This window comes from Lissotriton helveticus, chromosome 2_2, assembly GCF_964261635.1.
Source record: "Lissotriton helveticus chromosome 2_2, aLisHel1.1, whole genome shotgun sequence".
In the NCBI taxonomy this organism is placed as follows: domain Eukaryota; kingdom Metazoa; phylum Chordata; class Amphibia; order Caudata; family Salamandridae; genus Lissotriton; species Lissotriton helveticus.
Window position 1 is genome coordinate 202,485,692 of NC_136060.1, and position 22,104 is coordinate 202,507,795.

Sequence of the window (22,104 nt, forward strand, 5' to 3'; positions counted from 1 at the left end):
CCCTGAGGCACTCCGCAGATGGATGGGACCTTCGCGGCTGTGAAGGGACCTAGCCAGACCGCCTGCATTCTGCCCGACAAGAAAGATTTGAGCCAGGCAGAAGCCAGGCCTCGGATGCCGGCTTGCTCGGCACGGTGGACAAGGATGTTGTGGTCCACCGTGTCGAATACGGCCAACATATCCAATAAGACGAGCGCCTGTGATGTCCCTTTATCGGCATTAGCCCTAAGCATATCCATAACTGCCAGGATCACAGCCTTGGTGGAATGGGCTGGTCTGAAGCCAGCTTGATTAGGTTCAAGAAAGTTGGAATACTCGATAAATTCAGATAGGCAGCTAGTAACATGTGCCTCCAGGAGTTTGGATAGGTAGGGCAAGAGAGAGATAGGCCGATAGTTGGCGAGATCGTCTGAGTCAGCTCCAGGCTTCTTCAATAAGGGCACAAGGACAGCCTCCTTGAAGGAATTGGGCACTGCTCCTGCCTCCAGTGAGGCATTTAGCAAAGGCAAGATGCAGTCCGGTAAGGACAGGCAGATGTCACGGAAGACAGAGGGAGGGCAGCAATCGTTGGGCGAGCCGGATTTGACCCGAGCAGCAAACTTAGCCAAAGTGCTGGGGTCGAGGGCAGGGAAAGAGAGTAATAAGAGCGGGTTTTCAGGGGGGGAAGCTGGCATATCATCAGGAGAGACAGAAGGGATAGTATTCTTGATCTTGGCGATTTTTTCGATGAAGAAACTATTTAAGGTATTGCAAGATTCTTGCGTCGGAGTCTGAGAGGGGAGAGTCCTTGCATCAGACGTGAGCTCCCTCATGACTGAAAAGATCTCCTTGGGTTTATTATGAGCAGTGAGGATCCTTTCCGAGATGTGAAGAGCTTTAGCTGCCATAATTGCATCTTTATATTTTTTTCTCGCAGCAACATATAGCTCTCTGTCGATGGGCAGGTAGTTGCATCTCCACCTACGTTCCGTTTGGCGCAGTTCGAGTTGCTGAGCTTTCAAAGTGGAATTAAACCACTTGTGGGACTTACTGTGCCGGGAGCGAGGAAATCTGGAGGGAGGGGCAAAACGATCGCTGGCTTTGATGATCCAGCCAGTGAGGTCTTCCTCCAGAGTATGGGCAGTCGCAGTATTAGACAGCGGAGGACGTGTCTCAGCCAAAAACGAAAGGAATGCCTGAGAGTCAAGAGTACTCCATTTACGGGCAGTCCCACCGGCCATGGGAGGGACCTTCATGCAACCCTTGACTGTGATCACCGTGTCGATCAAGTGATGGTCGGACCAGATACAAGGGTTGATCACAGGATAGGAGGGAGTGAGGTTATGAGTCCAAATATGATCTAAGATGTGGCCCCCAGTATGAGTGGGAGAAGTAACATGCTGAAGCTGGTAAGGACTTCAAATAACTCAACCGCATGAGGACCAGCATCATTATCTTTATACCAATAGTAAAAGTCGCCAAAAGTGGCGACTCGAGCAGATGAAGTGAGTAGATTAGCTAGCTGTTCACTGAAGGCAGCAGGGAACGAAGGCATAGGGTGGGGAGGATGATAGAGGATGACAGTGGTGAGAGCTCCCTCTCCAGTCTCCAGCCTAATGATGAGATTGTCCACGTCAGTAAGGGTGAAAGAAGACGTGGAGATGAATTTAAACTCCTTTCGAATGACAGCTGCCACCCCACCGCCGGCACGACCAGAAGGTCGGTTCGTGTTAAGCAGGTAATAATCGGGGGGCAGAGCTGCTAAGATGTCAGGGAGAGAATCATCAGTCAGCCAGGTCTCGGTAAGTAAAAGGATATCAGGCCTTTCATCGGTGAGAAGGAGAAAGAGATCAACCTGATGCTTGACCAGTGAGCGTGTATTTAAGTATAAAACCCGGATACGCGTTTCAGTAGTACTGAGATCAGATGACTGTTTAGTGCCAGGGGAGGGAGGAGGTACGCTCCGCGCAATGCCAAGTGCAGAGATAGAATCTAGGATCCTCGGAGGTAGTGCATCAGATGCACAGTCTAGGTCCCTAAGAGCATGAGAGGAATAAACAAGGGGGGTAGGGGCCTCCTGCGCCTCCTTGGTGCTGACGGGCGCAGACGGGCAGGACTCTGGCACGACTCCGGCGCAGGTCCGGCGCGTCCGCTGCCCGCGTCCGCTGCGCGGATGCTTGAATGTCCCCTTTTATGCGCGACTAGAGCGCGGGGGATTGAAGCCGCACCCAATATGGCCGCCGCTTGTCTGAACCTGGGACCAACTCCACAGCATCGATACTCAGCTGGGAGTGGCCCAGGGCAACAGGGAAGAGGGGGAATGAGTCAGCAGTAAGAGCTTCTTAAATCAAGCTGGGGCAGTGTTGCAGCAAAGTTTAAAAAACGCCGATTTTACAGTGATTTTAAATTTCTAATCAGGTTAAAAACACAGCAGCACAACCTCCCGGCTTCCGCCTCATGAGGGACACAAGAGACACTCAATCAAACGGAAGCATCACACTGAGGAGATGACGCTCCCTGAGGCGATAATGTGGAGTAGAATGCCAACAAGGATTTTCTGAAAAGGCATAACCGAGGATTTCCTCCTGGTGAGACTGGGAAAGTCCAAGCTCTGCCTAGGAGCTGTGATTAAGCGGGACAAATGGATGGCCTAAAGAAAATAGCCCAATAACACCACAACACAGGATAACAGGGTAGGTGGGAGGAAGCAAGTATCATGTAAGGAAAGCAAATCCAAGGCAAAGCCTTCAACAAGGCTACACGCAAAGCAGCTTTCTGAAGAGTGAGTTAACCACCGCTCAGACTATTTCTCATTGTAAGTAAAAGGAACTTACTCCATCCAGGTGAGGGATACTTTACGAATTCCAGACTTTGCACGCTTGGGTTTGTATCCCATACTCATCACCAAAATGTTAGCTATAGGCCACAAAAGTAAAAACCTTTATTTACTTAACAAGAGTCCTATAACAAATGCTTGCTCCTTTCTCCTTCTCCTGACCAACATTCAAAAATAAAATAAATACGAAAATGATATAAAAATACAGAAATACATTAGCTTCATTTACAGCAACACTTGAAAGTATGGGTTTCTAACTATGTATCCAAACATGCACGTTTGGGACTTTTTACACTACAACTTTCAATATATTCTTTTCCTTAAACATGTAAAACTTTTCTATATAGTTATGTGTTTATATATTTATTACTTTACTCCTACTGTAGAAAAATAAACTCCTACTCTCCCCAATGCACTACTCTGTCTCATCCTATACCTCTCTCGATATATCCTCTACCTCCACTCTCTGACTTATCCCAAACTTCTTTCTACTACTATGACTTCCCCAACAACCCTTTCTAGACTCTTCCCTCATTCCTCCTTCACTCACCCCAAACCTCACCATACAACTATGATCTCAGAAAAAAAACCGTTCTAAATTCTTTCCTCTTCTATCCCTCCTTAAGGCATCCCAAATCTCATTTAACTATTATGATCTCTCTAATTCCTCTAATTCTTTTCTAGACTCTTCCATCATCCCTCCTGCGACTCATCGCAAACCTCATCTTACTACTATGATCGCCCAAATAACACTTTCTAGACTCCTCCCCATTACTACTATGATCTCCCAAATAACACTTTCTAGACTCCTCCCCCTATTACTACTATGATCTCCGAAATAACACTTTCTAGACTCCTCCCCCTATTACTACTATGATCTCCCAAATAATACTTTCTAGATTCTTCCCACTGCTATTCTGTCATTATCCTATTCAATCAGACTAACAGTCTCACCTTTCCACCTCTCAAATTAGTATAGGGAATTGTGCTCCCAGCCCTTTGTTTGCACCTTTCTGTTCGCTAAAACTGATAGGGACCTTATGCTTTGATTCCCTTTCTTTTGTTTTTGTACCTCTCAAATTAGCAATTTATATTTCCCTATATTAATCCACCACTAATCCTTTTTGGGTTCCAGAGTAGCATGCTACTTGCCGATAAGCGCTTCAATGCCTCGTCAGGGATTGTAAGCTCTATATAAATACAATTACATATCCTCATGCTTAATTTTTCTACATCAATACTATATCCACATTAGTGCCCTCAGTAAATGTCAGGTATTTACTGCACCCACACTGGGTTTGGGATTTAGTTGGTCTTACACATACAGCATATTCTGAGTTTTAATTCAGAAAATGGGGAATTATTGGCGGAATTATTTTTCACCACTTCGAATTCCACAAGTGTCAGAATTCACCACACCTTTACTATGGTAAATTTCTGCAAGTTTGACCTGATGAAATTTGCCTCGTGAAATCGTCGGGGAGAAGGATGGTTAATATGACGTTATTGGGAATTTCGATCACTGAGTAGATAGATATGCACATCAATCAGGATTTTCCTTCTAAGGGCCGATTTCGATGTCAGACGGACTCAGGTCCGTCCGACATCAGTCAGGAGCCGTAACCGACCAACCTGCTGTCGTCGGTTACGGCCCTGCAAGTATGCTTCACAATGAAAACATGCATTGCCTGCATTGTGTAAAGCAGGGGTGCAGTTCATCCCTGCACCCTGTGGCCGGCACCCCAAGGTGCCTGCCACTGGGTGCAGGGATCAACAGAGGGGCACCGGCCACCATTTGGCAGTCTTGCACCCATGGGGGCCCTGCTGGGGCCCCCCAGAGGCAGTTTCCGACTGCCTTTTCGTGCCGGAAACACCGGCACAAAAAGGCAGTGAAAAACTGCCATCGTACTCCCTCGGTCATAAAGAGGCGACTTGGGGAGTAGAGAAGGATTTCCGGATGGCAGATGGGCTCTCCGAGTGCGGTGAGGCGGGACAGGGGAGGGGCAGGGTGGAGGGTAATAAACTACGACATACGGCTGATCGGAGTTGGGTAAAGAAATAAATAAAACAAATTAAATTGCACACACTGCAACACATTTGGCGTTGCAGCGCACGCAATTTAATTTGTTGTATTTATTACTTTGCCTAACTCGGATCGGCCTTATGCCGGAGTTTACTACCCCTCGCCGTCCCGCAGCACTCCCTTCAGGAGCCACTACTGGTAATTGGGACTTAAGAATAAAAACTACAATGATAAAACAAACTCTTAAATTATGTGGTGGTGTACTTAGGGTCTATTGGATCCATAAAGATAAACGCACACACAGACAATAGTGGCTGTTAAGCAGAAGGCACACGATGACAAGCACGCCACCTGTCTATTTTCAACTGTGAAACACCCAAAAATGAACATGATAAATTTCAGAACTTTCTTGCTTATTTCTTTATAAACAATGATGTTCTTGTTTTTGTTTTTCATTACTACTGAAAGCGTAATTATTTTTTGTTCTCACAGACTTTAACGTTTCATGTTAACATGTCAAATACCATTGTTATTTCACTAAACATTTATTATGCTGTTGTTTCTGCGGGCACGTTCTCTCCATGAGAACATTGAGTTACTAGTAATTTGAGTAAAGTATGACTCGTTCGCTGAAACCTAATTTCACATAAACTACTGTGGCCTGGTGTTCATTTTCTAACAATTTATGTCTAATGACAATTAGTTTTCCTGATTCTTTCATGTGAAGTGATATAAAGAACTTTCACTGGAACTTGAGAATGTAGGGCCATTATTAGTTTTTCCGTATTTCAAGGTATTAGACCAGAGATAGCAATCAGTTGAACCCAGAAGTGATTCTCTGCCTGACCTTTTCTTCCATTTGACAGATTACCCGAAGTGTGATCCTGCGGCTGAAATTGGATTTCATCCCGATTCATCACTGTCAACCTTCCTTTGTGGATTTCTATATAAGGCTCCCAGTGCCGCTAAGCCAGGCCCAGAGAAGAAGCTGAAAGAAGGTATTTTGTTTATGTTTCAGAATATTCTGTTCTCTTCTCAAAGAAACCTCTGCACTGCAGACTCTCAGATGTAGCATGTCTGAACTAGTTTGGGCTAGATTCTATCGCATTGCGCTACTGAACTTGCAATGTTTATCCATTTTCGCCTGCCTTTGTTTCATGGTATGCCTTAATTTTGCATATAAATGTAGGGCTGAGTTTTGCGCAGCAAGAGGCTTAACTAACATAGTCTCCAGGAATTTGGTGGACCATCTCTCGACCAAGTGAATTTTGTGTGCCCTGGACCAAAATGTGCACATTTCAGTTTATTTTTTATTTTTTCAGGTATATATAGTGGCCACTTGGTCCAAAGGGATCCTCAGTTCCAGGGTCAGCCACTCTGCATGTTAGACATCCCCTCACAAATGAGCACCAATTTGTATTACACCCTGTTGAAAATGTGTCTGATTATTAAAATCACTAAAAATGTAAAGAATATCAATCCGTTCTAGAGCTCAACACGAAAACAGGCCTGTGGGCATGACTGCGTTTTGTGATATTACCACTGTTAAAAGCATAGTAATAATTGCTAGCTGTAAACTTTGGCAAAGCCAATATATCTTTTTTGGGGGGGGGGCGGAGAAGGGGGGGGGGGTGAGTTTGGCAATATTTGGCCAAACGTGTGTGTGGGTTTCCAACTCATGTCCTAGAATGAAAATGATATAATAACCACGTTTTTATTATTAATGGCCTTGATATTGTGTTGCATGGCTTGTTCTGCCTATGAGGTTTACTCTGCTTTTACCTGTTGTCTGAGGTATTATGGTTGCCTAAATCTTTGAATGTGGCCCTGTATGTATGCCATGAAAATGCCAATAAAGAAATATTGTGAGAAAACAAATGATGTAATAGAGCTTCTTGGGATGTAAACACATAAATACAAGTATTATGGTAGTTTTGATGCACGTTAAAAATCTCTAGAGTTAAAAAAAAATAATAGAAGAGAAATGTTCTACTGATTACGAATTCCCAGGCCAGCTCATCTTAATCAGGTCCAGTGATATATGACATTTGGTGCACTATGATGACCATTTCTCAGCGCAATCAACAAAAATCTTAAGCATTCTCTTTCCGACAAAGTTCGGTGTAGCACAGAGTAAACAGCCATTGATAAAGCCAATCAGAGTTTTGATCGGTGAAGTGGATTGGCAGTAGTTGGGTGGCTTGTGTGTGTTGTCACCAGCTGCATTTTGAAGAAAGCACAAGAACAAAGTAACAACATTAAAGCTTAGAATAATGCCCCAATGTTTTATCAGACTACATTAGCAGAAACTAAATATTTATTACTGAAGCCGTAGAATAAGAGAAAAATGTTGCCCAGCTCTAGATGGGACCACCAATATGTGCTCCTAATAGAGTATGGTGCAAGAATACATGAAGTATTAAAGAATGATGGGGCCTCTGTTCGACCTTACATCCTTGCATAGGTAAGTAACCAAAGCTACAGAACTTGTTCTAAGATGCTCCTTCTTGTTTCCCCTCTAGTCCTCATCTCCTATTCCGCCTCTCCTCCCTCGGGGCACTGTTCCCAACACAAAATCCCAAAACAGTAGGGCACTCCCTTTGCACACCCCTTCAGGCAGGTATTCTTCCAGTAGTTTTCCATCGAAACTGTGACTTCATCCAGAAACCGTTAGGTTGACCTTGGGTCCCACGCACCTTCTCCGCTTAAAGTATCATATCTACATTCCGGTATACTCCCATGGCGCCTTCCCCTACCATCCTAACTCCTAAAACAAAAGGTTTTTCTGCCTTACAAGACATGTGTCCTTATTATTATTATTATTATTAATGGAGTTTTGTTAAGCGCATTCTACCCGGAGGCCTCGTAGCGCTATATTGTTTGAGTCATGAGAGGTCACAGAGCCAGATTAGGTGAAGAGGAGCGTTTTCAGTTCCTTGCGGAACTTCAGTAGATTAGGCTCGCCACGAAGGGTGTCAGGCAGGGAGTTCCAGGCCTTGGCGGCATTCCAAGAAAAGGAGCGTCCCCCCCATCTTGCCCGTTTAGTTCTATTAACGGTAGCCAGAAAAGCTGAGCTGGATCTCAAGCTTCGTTTAGGAAAATAAGGGTTTGCAAGGGAGCAAACCATGGCTGGGCCAGTTTTCCACATGGCTTTGTGCATAATGCACATGGATTTAAACACAACTCTGGCCTTGATGGGCAACCAGTGCAGTTTCCTTAGTGCGGCTGTGCCTGAGTCTCGCCGACCCAGGTTTAGAAGAAGGCGAGCCGCTGCATTCTGTGTAGTCTGCAGTTTTCTGGTAGTAGAAATAGGGGCTCCTAAGTATAATGAGTTTCCGTAGTCCAGACGGGACAGGATAATGGCCTGCACCATAATCCTTCGTGCCTGGAAGGGAAGAAGAGGCAGCACCTTCCTGAGCATCCGCATCAGGCCGAAGCAAGTGGCGGATAGGGTAGTAGCTTGTTGCTTAAAATCCAACTTTGAGTCCAACCACATGCCCAAGCTCTTTATTTGGGTTTTGGGTTGGGGTGGGGTCCCCATATTGGGGGGCCACTCGAGCGTAAAGCTCGGGTTTGGTAAGTTACCCAGAATCATAAGCTCAGTCTTCTCACCGTTGAGCTTTAGGTGTGAGAGGGTCATCCAGTGATTTATTGCTGCCAGACAGTTCATAAGATTGGGGGGAGAGGTATTCAGCTGGTTCATAGATACCACTAGTTGTGTGTCGTCGGCATAGGTCACTATATCTAGGCCGAACGAACGCACAATGTCTGCCAGAGGTTGAAGGTATACATTGAATAAGGTAGGGCTCAGAGATGAGCCCTGTGGTACACCTTGCTCAAGGGGCCAGATTTTTGAGTGGGCGTCGTTCTCGACTACCTCGAAGGACCGTTCCTCCAAAAAAGATTGGAGCCATATTATGGCCTTCCCTGAGATTCCTATGTGACGTAGGCGGTCAAGGAGGATGCTAGTATTGACGGTATCGAAGGCGGCACTGAGATCAAGCAACATGATTGCTACAGTGCCGCCTTGATCCATCTGTTTCCTAGCCAGCTCCGTCACAGTCAGAAGGGCCGTTTCTGTGCCTAATTTAGGGCGGAAGCCTGCTTGGGAGTCATGGAGCAGGAGGTTATGTTCCAGGTATTGAGTAACGGAGCATTAATATGTTTTTCCAGCAATTTGCTAATCCAGGGGAGGAGTGAGATTGGACGATAATTGGCCATGTTATCGGGGTCCAAGGTAGGTTTTTTTAAAAGTGCTCTGACTTGGGCACGTTTCCATGCTGTTGGGACTGTGCTTGTGGCAATGGAGGAGTTTAAGATTTTGAGGATTGTAGGACTGATGGTGTCCTTGATTTTAAGTAAGTGGAAAGGGGGAGCCGGGTCAATAGGTGAGCCAGATTTAACCTTTTGCATCAGAGTGTCTAATAGCTCCTCGTTAAGTAGAGGGAACTCATTCAGCGTGTCCTTGCACCTGTAACAGAAAAGCCTGTGAGCAAATCGACCTTGCAGGCATACAAATTCTACAGTCTACATTTGGCTAAGAAAAAGGGCCTCCCCAAGGAAAATACATTTTCGGGCCTACAATATACAGCTAACATAAGAAATCAGAAGTAGGCCTTCTCTTGAATGTATATGCGATCAGGCCTTTACACATTTAAACACCCAATTCTAAAATCACATTATAAGCATTACATTTCATATTCTTCTAAAGCATTACATTTCATTACATGAATAAGCAAACCTACATGTGCTAACATTAATATGGTGTATTTTTTAGTCCTAGTGCATCACTTTATACGTAACTAATATATTCTGCATCATCTAAAGCACATTTTCGATTAAAATCTACTTTGGTCTATAGAAACGACATGGTTGCATTTCTAATCACCTCATGTTTGTGGTTTTAGTACTACATTTCTAATGATCACTCGTTAATACAGTCCTCTAAATATGCGGGTGCTGACTATTAGTGATTATGATGCACCCCTACGATTTCAGAATAACATGGATCTCTATCACTCCCTCAATTTTACCCAACTCGTTTTTGTTGGCTTCAGAACTCTGTGCGCTTCACCCCTGCTAACCAATGACAAAGTGCTTGCTCATTTTCCTTTAGACATAGTAAAAGTGGAATGTACCGAGTGGGCTCATTTAGTTTACTTATAGGTCCCTAGTAAATGGGGCAATATGTAGCCATGTTGAAATTGGCAATGTATATGCACATAAGCGGCGTTCATTTGTGTTCACTGTACCTCTTGTCGTAAGCAGAACGGATATTGCGAAACACTGACTGTGTTATCCCGCCAGCATAGACCCATGCGCACATATATACGACAGCCATTTTAGGTACCATGGTCTCCCTGTTCGCGATTGATCATCAGCGCCCTTCCCTGACCCTGCAAGCATCCCCCATGCACCCCGACCGCCCCCACTCTCACATGCACAAGTCATGAACCCTTCCCCTTCCGCATGACCCTGGCTCTGAGAATCACACCCCGCGCCTGACCAACACCTCCTTTTCTTCCATGAATACCCCTCCTTTGATGACCCCTTCCTCTGAGCCTGATTGTCTGCACGGACCGCTGGTCATCCCTTAGCCTGAGGATACAGTGTATTGCCCACTACTGTATGCACTCGCCCCTCTTCAAAGGGAGCTACTATTGATCATGACCTCCCCACCCCCTGAGATTCGATCAGGCGCACACATTCCAAAGGAATCGACAGAACACTCAGCGGCGTGATAGCCCCCCTCCTATTGTATGAGGGGTAAAGGCCACTACTGTAGCCATGTGTTGAAATGGGCCGGAACTGGGGGGGGGGGGGTACCGGGGATGTCATCTTCATACCTCACAATGTCTTGATTGTAATGAAGGATGTTTGTGCACCATAAACATGTGTATAAAAGACGAAGCCTCAGAGAAACTTGTTAGAGCACCTCCTGAAGACACTATACGAGTGTCCGACATGACGGGCTCTCCTCATGAGAAATAAAACTCTGTTCTTGTTTTCCTGCTTTCAGCGCCCGTCTCTTTATTTGGTAATTGTTCAAGATGGGAACTAAGAGGCGTCTTGCGCCAGCAGCCTGGGCATCAGGAGCGTTATGGGCTGACTTTTCCACAATTGGCGTCCCAACGCGGGGTCCATCAGCGACATAAGGTCCGGTAAGAGAGGTCCAGACGATGGGGTGAACATCTAAACGATTGGAGTATACCTGCCTTGAGAGGGCCCTCGTCCGGCTGCCGATTGAATGAACTTCACCGATTCCGAACGGACCTCTCTCAAGTGACCTACTGTCCTGACTGGAATCCCACAGGAATGCTGCGGTAAAAACATGGAGAAAAGAGAACGATTGGGCGCTGGAAAAAGGGAAGGCAAAGAACTGCCCACATGGTCCGGTCCGGGTAAGGTTAAGTAGGACGTCTTTTACGTCCGATTGGTAGGATGGCTTCGCCCATCTGATTGATTGATTGATTGTAATTGAAGTATTGGTTCTCTTTGAGACATTTTCTATTTGCAAACAGCGATGAATAGGAACGTTTTTCTCTCTTTGCAGATAGTAAAGGATAGGTAATGCAGACATTTGTCCCCTATTGTAATCCGTCATGCCTGTTTTTCTCCCCACTGATTGATTGATTGTCTGGACATTTATTGTTCAAGGAATAGTTCTTTTGAGGTATTCCCTGTTTGCAAATAACGTGGAATAGAAATATTCTGTCTAATCTTTGCAAATAGTGAAGGGTAGGTAATATGGACCTTTGTCCCCCGTTGTAATCTTTCATGCCTATCTACTCCCCACTGATTGGTAAACTAGTTCCACCCGGACCATTTATTGGAGGTAGGTCATCTGGCTCGACCGAAGGGTACCCCCAATAAAAAGGACATATGCAACAATAACGAAGTAATCACTGTACCCTGTTAACAGAAACTTTAGCATGAAACACGATAGAAAGGAGTGAAAAATGAAAGGATAAAGAGAAAGAAATAGGAAAGCAAAATCAGTAGGCCACTGATGAGTTTTTATTAAGTTACAAATAGGGAAACGTTAAGAATAGTTCACGATAAAACATATGATTACGCTAGAAACAAGAAACGTTAGAAATAAGCCCGTAATAAGAAACATGAAAATGATGAGAGAAGCCAAGCTTGACATCGCGACGGCCACGAGGCAACGAGGCTTCATCACCCCTCACTGCTCCAAACATGTCTGTCCCACCGCCTGCCACGCCCCAATAACGGTAACCTGGGAAAGATACAAGTCAGCAGACATCCGCCCCCATTCTGGAAACTCCCAAAGTGCAACAGGTCTGCGGCTACGCCAATCCGGAAGACGAGATCTTCAACACGTGTAGGGCGGGTCCTGCTGCCAGCCGTCGGCCGGAGGTCATCGCATAAGGTGGGCCTGAAGAAGAGCCGAGGCCGACGGTTCTTTAATAATGGCTGCGACAACCCGGGGGGGGGATGTCTTGCTCATGCCTCCGACCCCCCCCTTTCTTTCTTCAATAATGGCTGCGACAACCTGGGGGGGATGTCTTGATCAGGCCACCGACCCCCCCCCTCATCCTCTTGTCCAGCTCCGATTTGGTATGGGCTCCCCGTTCGGCCCTGAAGCGGCGCCTTGCAGGCCAACGGAGAGGGGATGTCTTGCCTATGCCTCCGACCCCCCCCCCCTCTCTCATCGCCTGGTCCGGCCATCATAAACGCCAACGCCGACAAAAACGGCGTGGGGTGCGCTGGGAGGGAGAGACGGCGCGAGCGAGTCTCTCCCACCTCCCCAGGTGGAGGTCCCCAGTGGCACCCCCAATGCCCCACTCACCCGACAGGGGTACTGGAACTCGTAAATATGGCGGTCGACCCTGCATGAGTGGGCCCGGCGTGAAGGGATGGCCCGGTTACTTGCAAATCGAGAAATGAGTCCCACGAACAGAAGTGTTCTCCTCGACTTTGAAGATTCTACAAGAGCCACGGGGGCCCCCGGCCCCTGACCCCCGGCCCCCGCAGACACCCCCGATGGGAAATGACCGCCATGATTGCCCACGGAACGATGAAAATGTAGCCGCGAGACGTCGGCGCTCCCATGCTGGTGCCAGCCTCAGTTTGAATGACTAAAATCCTGCAGACGGCAGTTCAGATCAGTTCCGGTGAAAACCCATTATGACCCGGTAGAAAAAATTGTTGCCTCCCTCCCCCTTTGACTGATGGTTCAGACCGCCGATCCTTTCTTTTGCCCTTTAACGGAACTTTTGGACTGCCGAAAGAGGCTCTGGGCCAACCACGAGTTAGTGGAGATTTAGACTATGCCTGGATCTGCCTGGTTGCACCCAAAATGGCGCCGGTACAAATGAAACTTTCAACTCCTTGTTGTACCCCGATTGCTCAGCCTTGGTGTCATGGGATATGTATGTAGTTTTTAAACATATGGATTGATATAGGATGTGTACTGATTATATGTTCGGACAATGGATTGATATAGGATGTGTACTGTCAGTTCGGACAATGAATTGATATGGGATAGGTACTGATTATGTGTTCGGACAATGAAGGACAATGAATTGACATGAGATGGGTATCGATTGAACATTCGGACAATGAATTGTTGTTAAGTTTTGGCACATCATGATTATTGAAAGTTCGAATTTCAATGCTTATGATACTCGCTCACACTAAAGTTTCGATATGATTTTATTGCACTTATCGCACTTTTTATGAAATTAACGACCACCGACTCCATTAAGTTTTCCACTACTAAGTATCCCCACATGTACAGTTCCAGCCTGCTCCGTGGCCGGCTCACGAGGTTGTAGGCCCGTATGTGTGCACCGACATTCTTATTAAAGATTTTTGGAACAAGCAAACGCAGTTGTCACGCGTAAATTGGTAAGTTTCGAATAAATGACTACTATTTCCGATGTAACTAAATTACAGGTGGAATGGCTCAGCTCAATTAGTTAAGGGTTGAAAAATATAGTATGCAGAAATTTTGCAAATTTGAACGGTCCAGGTTTTTGGTTGTATGTGGTTTGCATTTTTGTACAGCCTAAAGCAACCGCTAAAAGATCCTGGTATTTAGCCTATACTTTATATGCTACCTGTATCAGGAAAATTGTTTTAAAATACCCCTAAGTCACCCCGAAGGAGTGCCACTTGACCCCCCCCTGCACACGATCCGTAATACCACACTTGGGCGACCTATGCTATCCACAGGCTTCCGATAATAATCTCTCCCACGCTAAAGGGTCCACCTGGGCTTAAACGCCAAGTTGGCAGGGACTGCATCCTGTGGAGATAGGCCGAGTATGTAGTAAGTAAAAGCCTTTTCGGGTTTATGCGCGCTAATATGTTGTTTAAATGCTGCCCCCGCCCCCCTTCTTTTTCCCTCTTTCTGCAGGTCACATCGGAACGTCGAGTAAAAAGTACGAAAAAATAGTGGTCTAGCGGACGAAGAGATGGGAAAAAGGGATTTGATTATGGTGCCTACACAGGACATGCAAACAATGACTATTTCTCTCCCTGAACTTAGCGCCTGGGAGGGCAGCCTGAAGGGGAAACTACAAAATATAACTTCGCTTGGCACCCCGAATAGTACAACTAAAATGACGTGCACTAATGAATAAGCATCCTACAATTAACTAAATAGGGAAAGTTTAAGGAATATTTTGAGGTGAGGTTTACATTTAAAATCTACTACATCCTTCTTCGCACCCTCATAGACATGAAACTCAAAGCTACCCCATTGTTCTCCCAACTGACACCCACTGTTGCCTCAGGCTGGAAACACCTTAGCCCGATCAGGTTAGTTCTTGACCAATTGCCAAAGGCGTAAGTGTGTACAATCAAAGCCACCAGTGAAGGCAGCCGACGAATAAAAGAGAAGAAAAAGGTAAAAAGAGCTTAGGATGCTAAGGATGCACAGCATACAGGAAAAGATAATTTTGGCCAATAAATGTTCTATGTTTTGTCTTGGATTTTTGTACATAATACATGTACTGTCTCCCCCGTCTGAGTTTGTGTGTACGTAATGTATGGATCTACGTCATCCCTCTGCCTGTGTTTCCGTATTACTTAACCCCTGCTGTTCTGTGTTGTGTGCGCACTGAATGGACCATTATTGTACACGTTTCTCTCTCTCTCTCTCTCTCTCTCTCTCTCTCTCTCTCCACGTCATACGTGTACCAACTGGTTCGTTTAGAGTGCGGGCGACTCTCTCTCTGAGGGTCCCCCTGTTCCCTCCTCCCTTGTTCAAGAACGTTGTGCCCCACCGGCACGAACCTAATTGGGTCTCTTCGAACACAAAGGTGCTCGGCAAAATTGACAGGAACTAAAACGATTGTAACTTGCCATATTACTACCTCTCCTTTCTGCAAAACGATAGAACCCGAGTTGGTAATGAAAGAAAGGACAGGTAAGACGACTGATGTCCCCTAATCTGGCCTTTTATAGGGGGACTATAACGTTAATGGTCTTCTGTTTTTCAGTTCGTTAGAAATGCAATCCCCAATGCCCAGATTGCCCCACCCCTCTGCACTTAAGTGCGAATGTCCAAAGCGTCCCCGCTTCTCCCGATTGACCCCAGTCCCCTGTCCAGAGCATCCCCGCTTCTCCCGATTGACCCCAGCTCCATATCAGCTATCCCCGAAGTGTAATTGATGACCTTGGTTAACTATCGCTCCTCAAGTAAATCATGTTTCACCTCTGTCCCCCCTCTCATGATGATAACCCCCTGCTTGCAAGAGTTAGCCGACCCCGAAGGGAAATGTAAGATTGTCAGTACCTAGTCCGATTTCTCCCCACGTACGTCACGACTGAGCGCCAAATAGGCTTACGAATTCAGTAGAAATGCCCTCCTACATACTCCATAAGTGATGACTTCTGACTGTGATCGATGAACATATCCCCCACCTACGTAGGATTGGGGACGGAATTGAGATGTATAAAAGTCTTCTCCTGCCAGTTTTTCTAAAAACTTGTTTTGTACTCATTCAAAGATACAACGACCAGAGGAGAGGAGCGGGATGGGACGCACAGCCTGGCCACAGATCATGAAGCACGTGTGACCTCGACCAAAGATGGAGTCGCAGAGCAACGAGACGCGGGACGAGGCACCACTCTCAAACTCGGCAGATGAAGGAATGAAGGGCTGCCTTGAAGCCCTCGGTTCGCTGACCCACTCGTGCCTGAAGTCCCCGTCCTTTTCGAGCCCGACTGATGGGCCTGCCTGCTCGACGTCCTTTGCTCCTTTTGGTCCCTTGGTGTGTTCAAAGATCTGATCCCACTCCGCCCTCTCCTCCCTCGATTATTCAACAACATCGCCCTTTTCGCATAACTTTTGACTCAGAAAAGAGGAGCAGCATCTAGATAGAATAAGGTTTTGCCACGGAAAAAGAAAGACACGCTGGTGCCCAGCATGAGGCACCCCTAAGAAGATCAGTTAGGAAACAGGACTGTGATCTAATAGCAGAGGACTGATTGCACCCTGCAACGCGTAAGGATGAATACGAGCTGGACCTATAGCTCCACCGCCGGTGCTCAACAACGCCAACAAAAGAAGACGGACTCTGTTAAAAAGACATTGTGACAAAGACCCCCCCCCCTTTTTTTGAACTTTCTACCCACCCTTGACTTATTGCTTGTATCGAACTGAATTCCTCCCTCAGCCATTTTTTATTGCTTTCAAAAATGTTTCATCGGTCACTCATGTATTTAGTTTTCCAAAAGTCTCTTATAGCGCTGACAAAACCCAAAGGTATCAGAGCACTTTTTCTGTATGTTGATGTCACCGGAGAGAAAGTCAGAACTTGATTCTATAATGCGTCAGAATGTTTTTCTTGATTGACCCCGACTAAGTACTATGCCGATCTCTAGCCTTGTATGAATAATCCAACAAATGTAAATTCATATGTACTGCATTCCGCCAATCGTATCGACTGTATATGGTTACATGCGATCTGCTAGTATTGACAAACGCTATTTCATTTGGCCACACATGACTATATGTACACTCCATCAGTTGGGGTAAACACAAATGAACTAGCGTATGTTAAAAAGCGGCGACTGTTGAAATTGGCAATGTCTATGCACATAAGCGGCGTTCATTTGTGTTCACTGTACCTCTTGTCGTAAGCAGAACGGATATTGCGAAACACTGACTGTGTTATCCCGCCAGCATAGACCCATGCGCACATATATACGACAGCCATTTTAGGTACCATGGTCACCCTGTTCGCGATCGATCATCAGCGCCCTTCCCTGACCCTGCAAGCATCCCCCATGCACCCCGACCGCCCCCACTCTCACATGCACAAGTCATGAACCCTTCCCCTTCCGCATGACCCTGGCTCTGAGAATCACACCCCGCGCCTGACCAACACCTCCTTTTCTTCCATGAATACCCCTCCTTTGATGACCCCTTCCTCTGAGCCTGATTGTCTGCACGGACCGCTGGTCATCTGTGGTAAATAAATAATTAATTACCGGTTCTATTTTTGACTGGATACAATATAAACAGATAGCTCAATAAATAAGAGTCAAGATTCGAGGTAGCTGGAGTTGACAGGCTTTAATTAAGCATAAAGGACTGGAACAGGACAGCCTGTACGGGAATGGGATGGCAGGGCCCGGCAGCTGCCGGGGCAGGATCTGGGAATGGCTAACAATCTTTAATAACAGTGCACAATATTTATAGTTAAACAAATACATTGTATTCAATACAGTAGGCGTAGCAGTAGGCGGAGTTTGTAGCAGTCGCGAAAGATAAGGCATAAAGTGGGTGTAACAAGAGGTGTGTACAGGGCGTATACATAGACATGTGATGCAAACGTAACAGAATATGTCATAAAAGGGGCGGAAACATGGAGGGGGCTACCTGAGAAGCTGGGACCTCTAACCTAGTGGTGCGCGCAAACTGGCAATGACGTGTTACTAGAGAGAACTGGGGGGCTCTGACTTCTGCGCTAGAAGAGGAGACGAAAGTCTGGAGTGTCAGAGCGACTTGTACCTAAAGCCTATCTAGTATCTCGTGTTTAGAGAACATGTTGATAGAATCCAAAAGTTATCAGGGTAAAGGCTAACAGACACTAAGACTGGGGCATGCATTATTCTAAATGTATTGCATGTGCGAGGAATATTCTATGAATATTAATACAGTATTTCTCTCACATGGAGACATAAAGGCTAGACCATGACGGAAACTATTGATGCGATTCAGTAGCTTAGGAATGCAGAGAAGGAGGGCTGGACTGATAACTAGAATCATAACATACTCTTGGCAGACTGGGAGGCAGAGCCAGGCCGAGCCGGGCACTGCGAGGCATGAAAGTGAGCTAAGGGTCAGGGATACAGGTGGGGGCTATATCGCTCCTCGGAGAGGGTTCAGGAGACAGGAGCTGAATCTGAGTCCGGGCCCTTTTGAGGCCTAGAAACGGGGACAATTCAATGAATTAACGTGCACACTGAAAAACGTGGCAACGTAGCTTTACATAGGCCTAATATTCGTTGTTTTCACGAAGACTGGAAACTGGCATACTAGAGATGGACACAACTGTAATTGCGTCTTTAATCGATCAGAAGGGAATACATACATATCGATCATGCACATATAGCATAAGATGGGGAACACGTAGGCACATATAACATAGCAAAATTTACTTTTCCACATTCCCTCCTTGTGCCCTACGTTTCCATCAGGAAACATCTATATTCATGATACCATCTATCATTTCATATAGCATCATTTGCTCGTCTCGAATTGTCTTGGAACGGGACTTAGGACTAGGAATACAAGAGGTAGCACAAATGCCGCAAATCGCAGGGCCACATTGTATACAGAGGCAGCAACTGAAAATGATCATTACTGCAATACCTAGGAATGACAATACTTTCCATCCCCAGGCAGATATGATACTCCAGAGCCAACCGGACCATGTCCAGGTGCCTGGATTCTGGTGTAACTGATGGGCAATTTTATGAAGTCTGGTTATAGCTGAATAAACAGACGGCGCGTTATTAGGAATGAAAATGCAGCAACTAGATCCGATGACTCTACATGCTCCTCCTCTATCGGCCAGTATGACGTCAAGAACGAGACGATTTTGGAGCACGACAAATCTCATAGCAGATTGCTCTTCGGTTAAGTTACCTAGAGCAGAAGTAGTCTCATTCACTACTGCTTCAAGGGTTCTGGTTAATCTACGTATTAGCTTACTATTCTGGACAGGGCCTATAAAGAAGAAGAAACCTTTATTGAAATCGGTATACTGTTCTAGAGCAGTTTCAGTTTGATCGACAATTGGGGACTCAATCTCCCTTCTATGTCTGACGTGTACTAGATGTGTGTTTCTGTGATAATCAGATGGGGCTAGAAAAACTGGTGGCAGTAGGAAGGCAATGTAACCTGTTCCATCCCAATCGAGGGGCAGACGAACATATGCGGTCTGACCACAAACAAAATAAGAATGACGTGAAGCTTTGAAAATAGATTTCCCACTGTCACTATACTCGACAGTAGTAGTACAATCACTATGTCCTACATGTGCGGAACCATTATTTCTGACACATAATTCGCCTTTGACTGGTAGTACTGAAATAGCAGGTAAGTCTGGAGTAGTATCAGACTGAACATTCAGGACCATAAAATTCGAAGAATAATTACCTAAATTATATACTTCATTTTCTAGATCTAACCCTGTTCTGTGGGAGAGACCTTGCTTGTCTGGAAAACATGTTCTATTCAGAAGGGACATATCATTGGGGGATGACGTTAACGTGGACCATGCTCCACACAAACCATTATGTGAAAACGGATAAGGAAAGAGTGGCAGAACTCCCTTCGGTGTCTGGAAAGGGGGGAGTCGACCACACACCCAACAATTAGTAGCATTGCTGGTCTGGTGTGAATAGTGTAACATTCTGATGAATGTGTTATTACGCATAGCAAGACGATAGGATAACTCGTGAGGAGGCAGATCACTAAATGTGTGCTCTACTGTAGCATTAGCAAACTTATTTACATGAGAAATTGGAAAACATAAATGCAATGCATAACTTGTGCAGGTAACCATCAAACTTAAGAATAATAGAAAACTTAGAAAAACGATACATCTTATAGAGTTTTGACTAACTCTCTCACTATGGGGGTCTATCTCATACATGTCAGATACCTGTCTAACCGTTTCACCCGAGGGGGACTTAGACAATTAAACTGGCTGACTTATTTTACTAGACCGGAGTTTTAACTTATACTCCTGCTGCGGAGTTGCCTCTAACAGGGGAGGCTTGAATTCAGAGTCAATTTTTAGGCAGTCCTTAGAAATGGAACAGTCTTTAGAATTGTTATTAAAAGTCTTTTTCCGGACTCCATGAAATTTCTTGATATGCGACAGATGGACCCAACCCTTGCGGCCTTCCAACTTCACGGCCGTACGGGTGGTCAGAAGGACTAGTCTCGGCTCCTTCCAGCGAGGCTCCAGCGGACTTGAACGATCAAAATTCCGGACCAACACGAGGTCGCCTGGAATGACCTCATGTGGTTTCACTTCAGTATTGTCTGGAAATGCGGCGGCAACCTGTGAACGACAAGAGTGTAGGGCAGACATCAAGGAAGCTAGGTAATCTGTCAGCATATTACTGGAAACATCTGTAATACTGCGGGGCCTAGGTGTACCCCACATATTTGGGGGGCGGCCGAATACGACCTCATAAGGAGACAGACCTGATCTGGAATGTGCGACCATGCGCATAAAGAATAAAGCAACTGGCAGGGCAACTAGCCAGTCTACACCTTTCTCTTTGCATACTTTGGCAATACGGATTTTCAGGGTCTGATTATGTCTCTCTACGAGACCGGCTGCTTCAGGATGGCGCACACAATGAAACTTCCACTGGTACCCTAACAAGAGGGAAACGTGTTTCATGAGCTCAGAGGAGAATGGCTGGCCGTTATCTGAATACACGACCCTAGGGAGTCCATAGCGGGGGAAGAATTCACGAACCAGCTGCTTGGCAGTGGTCGCGGCTGTGTAATCTGGAACTGGATATGCTTCTGTCCACCTGGACAAAGCGCATACAACTACAAGGACATACTTGAAACCTCGACATCGCTCCATCTGAATATAATCCATCTGGAGGACTTCAAAAGGGTGGTCAGGAGGCTGGAATCCACCTTGTTCCACCGGGACACTTTTACCTGGATTGAACTGGCAACATATCATACAAGTACGGACTTTCTGCTTGGCTGCAGCTCGTAAGTGCTTGTTGAACCAAAGGTTCTGAATACTGTCTAACATGGCTTTTTCTCCTAGATGTGCTGGACTATGTGCGGTATTAATAATGACTTGAACCATAGAGTCGGGGAGAAACCATGTGGCTTTTCCCTTCGTCACCCATCCCTGATCTGTCTGGACCCCTCCTTGTTCGGACCATTTCTTGATTTCTTCAGGAGTAGCATGTAACTGTATGTCTATGACATCTTGTGTAGGGTCCTTAACTGTCATACAAGTAGTCTGTTCTGGAGTGGATGTCTGTGTCTTGTTAACTGGAATGTCTGGAGTCTGAGCTGTAAGCTTGGCTGTTCGATCTGCTAGATCATTACCTTGGGATATGATATCAGTGACTTTCGTATGTGCTTTGCACTTCATGATAGCGATAGATGTCGGTAAATGTATTGCATCTAACAGAGCTTGAATGAGGAGACCATGCTGAATCTTGGTTCCATGAGAAGTCATGAAACCTCTCTCCTGCCAGAGCACTCCGAAGTCGTGTACAACTCCGAATGCGTAACGTGAATCTGTGTATATATTTACTTTCAGGTTCTTGGCACGTATGCAGGCTTGGGTCAGAGCAACTAGCTCTGCTGCTTGAGCAGACAGGGTGTCAATACGGTGTGTTTCAATAACGTCTGTGTCAGTAGTCACTGCATACGCGGCTACTAGATCTCCTGTACTTGTTCTCATACATGAACCATCCACATAAAGTGTCAGGTCGGGATTAGGTAATGCAATGTCTGTCAGGTCTTGTCTTGGCTTAGTCATAGTGTTAACTACTTCCACGCAGTCATGTGTGGCAGGATTTGAAGTAACTGACGGTAACAGTGTAGCAGGATTTAGAACGTTGCAGCGTCTGATTTCTATGTGTGGCTGGAACAGTGTCAATTCATAACCTGTTAAACGTGCAATGGTCAAGTGTTGAGTCTGTGTTCGGTTTAAAAGAACTTCCACGGAATGTGGAACTTGTACTGTCAGGGAGTGTCCTAATACTATGGAATCACTTTGTCTGA

At 45.8% G+C, this 22,104-nt stretch overlaps 1 protein-coding gene across 4 annotated transcripts in view; it reads left to right on the forward strand.

Moving 5' to 3' along the window:
• Positions 1–22,104, forward strand: part of ARAP2 (ArfGAP with RhoGAP domain, ankyrin repeat and PH domain 2) — a 1,514,823-nt gene that overhangs the window by 779,427 nt on the left and 713,292 nt on the right. For all 4 annotated transcript variants that reach the window (XR_013608339.1, XR_013608340.1, XM_078678359.1 and 1 more), the window contains exon 15: positions 5,705–5,836. Coding sequence is in view for 2 of the 4 variants with exons in the window: in XM_078678359.1 (XP_078534485.1) it covers positions 5,705–5,836 (132 nt within the window). In the remaining 2 variants the exon portion in view is untranslated. The remainder of the gene's footprint in view (positions 1–5,704; positions 5,837–22,104) is intronic.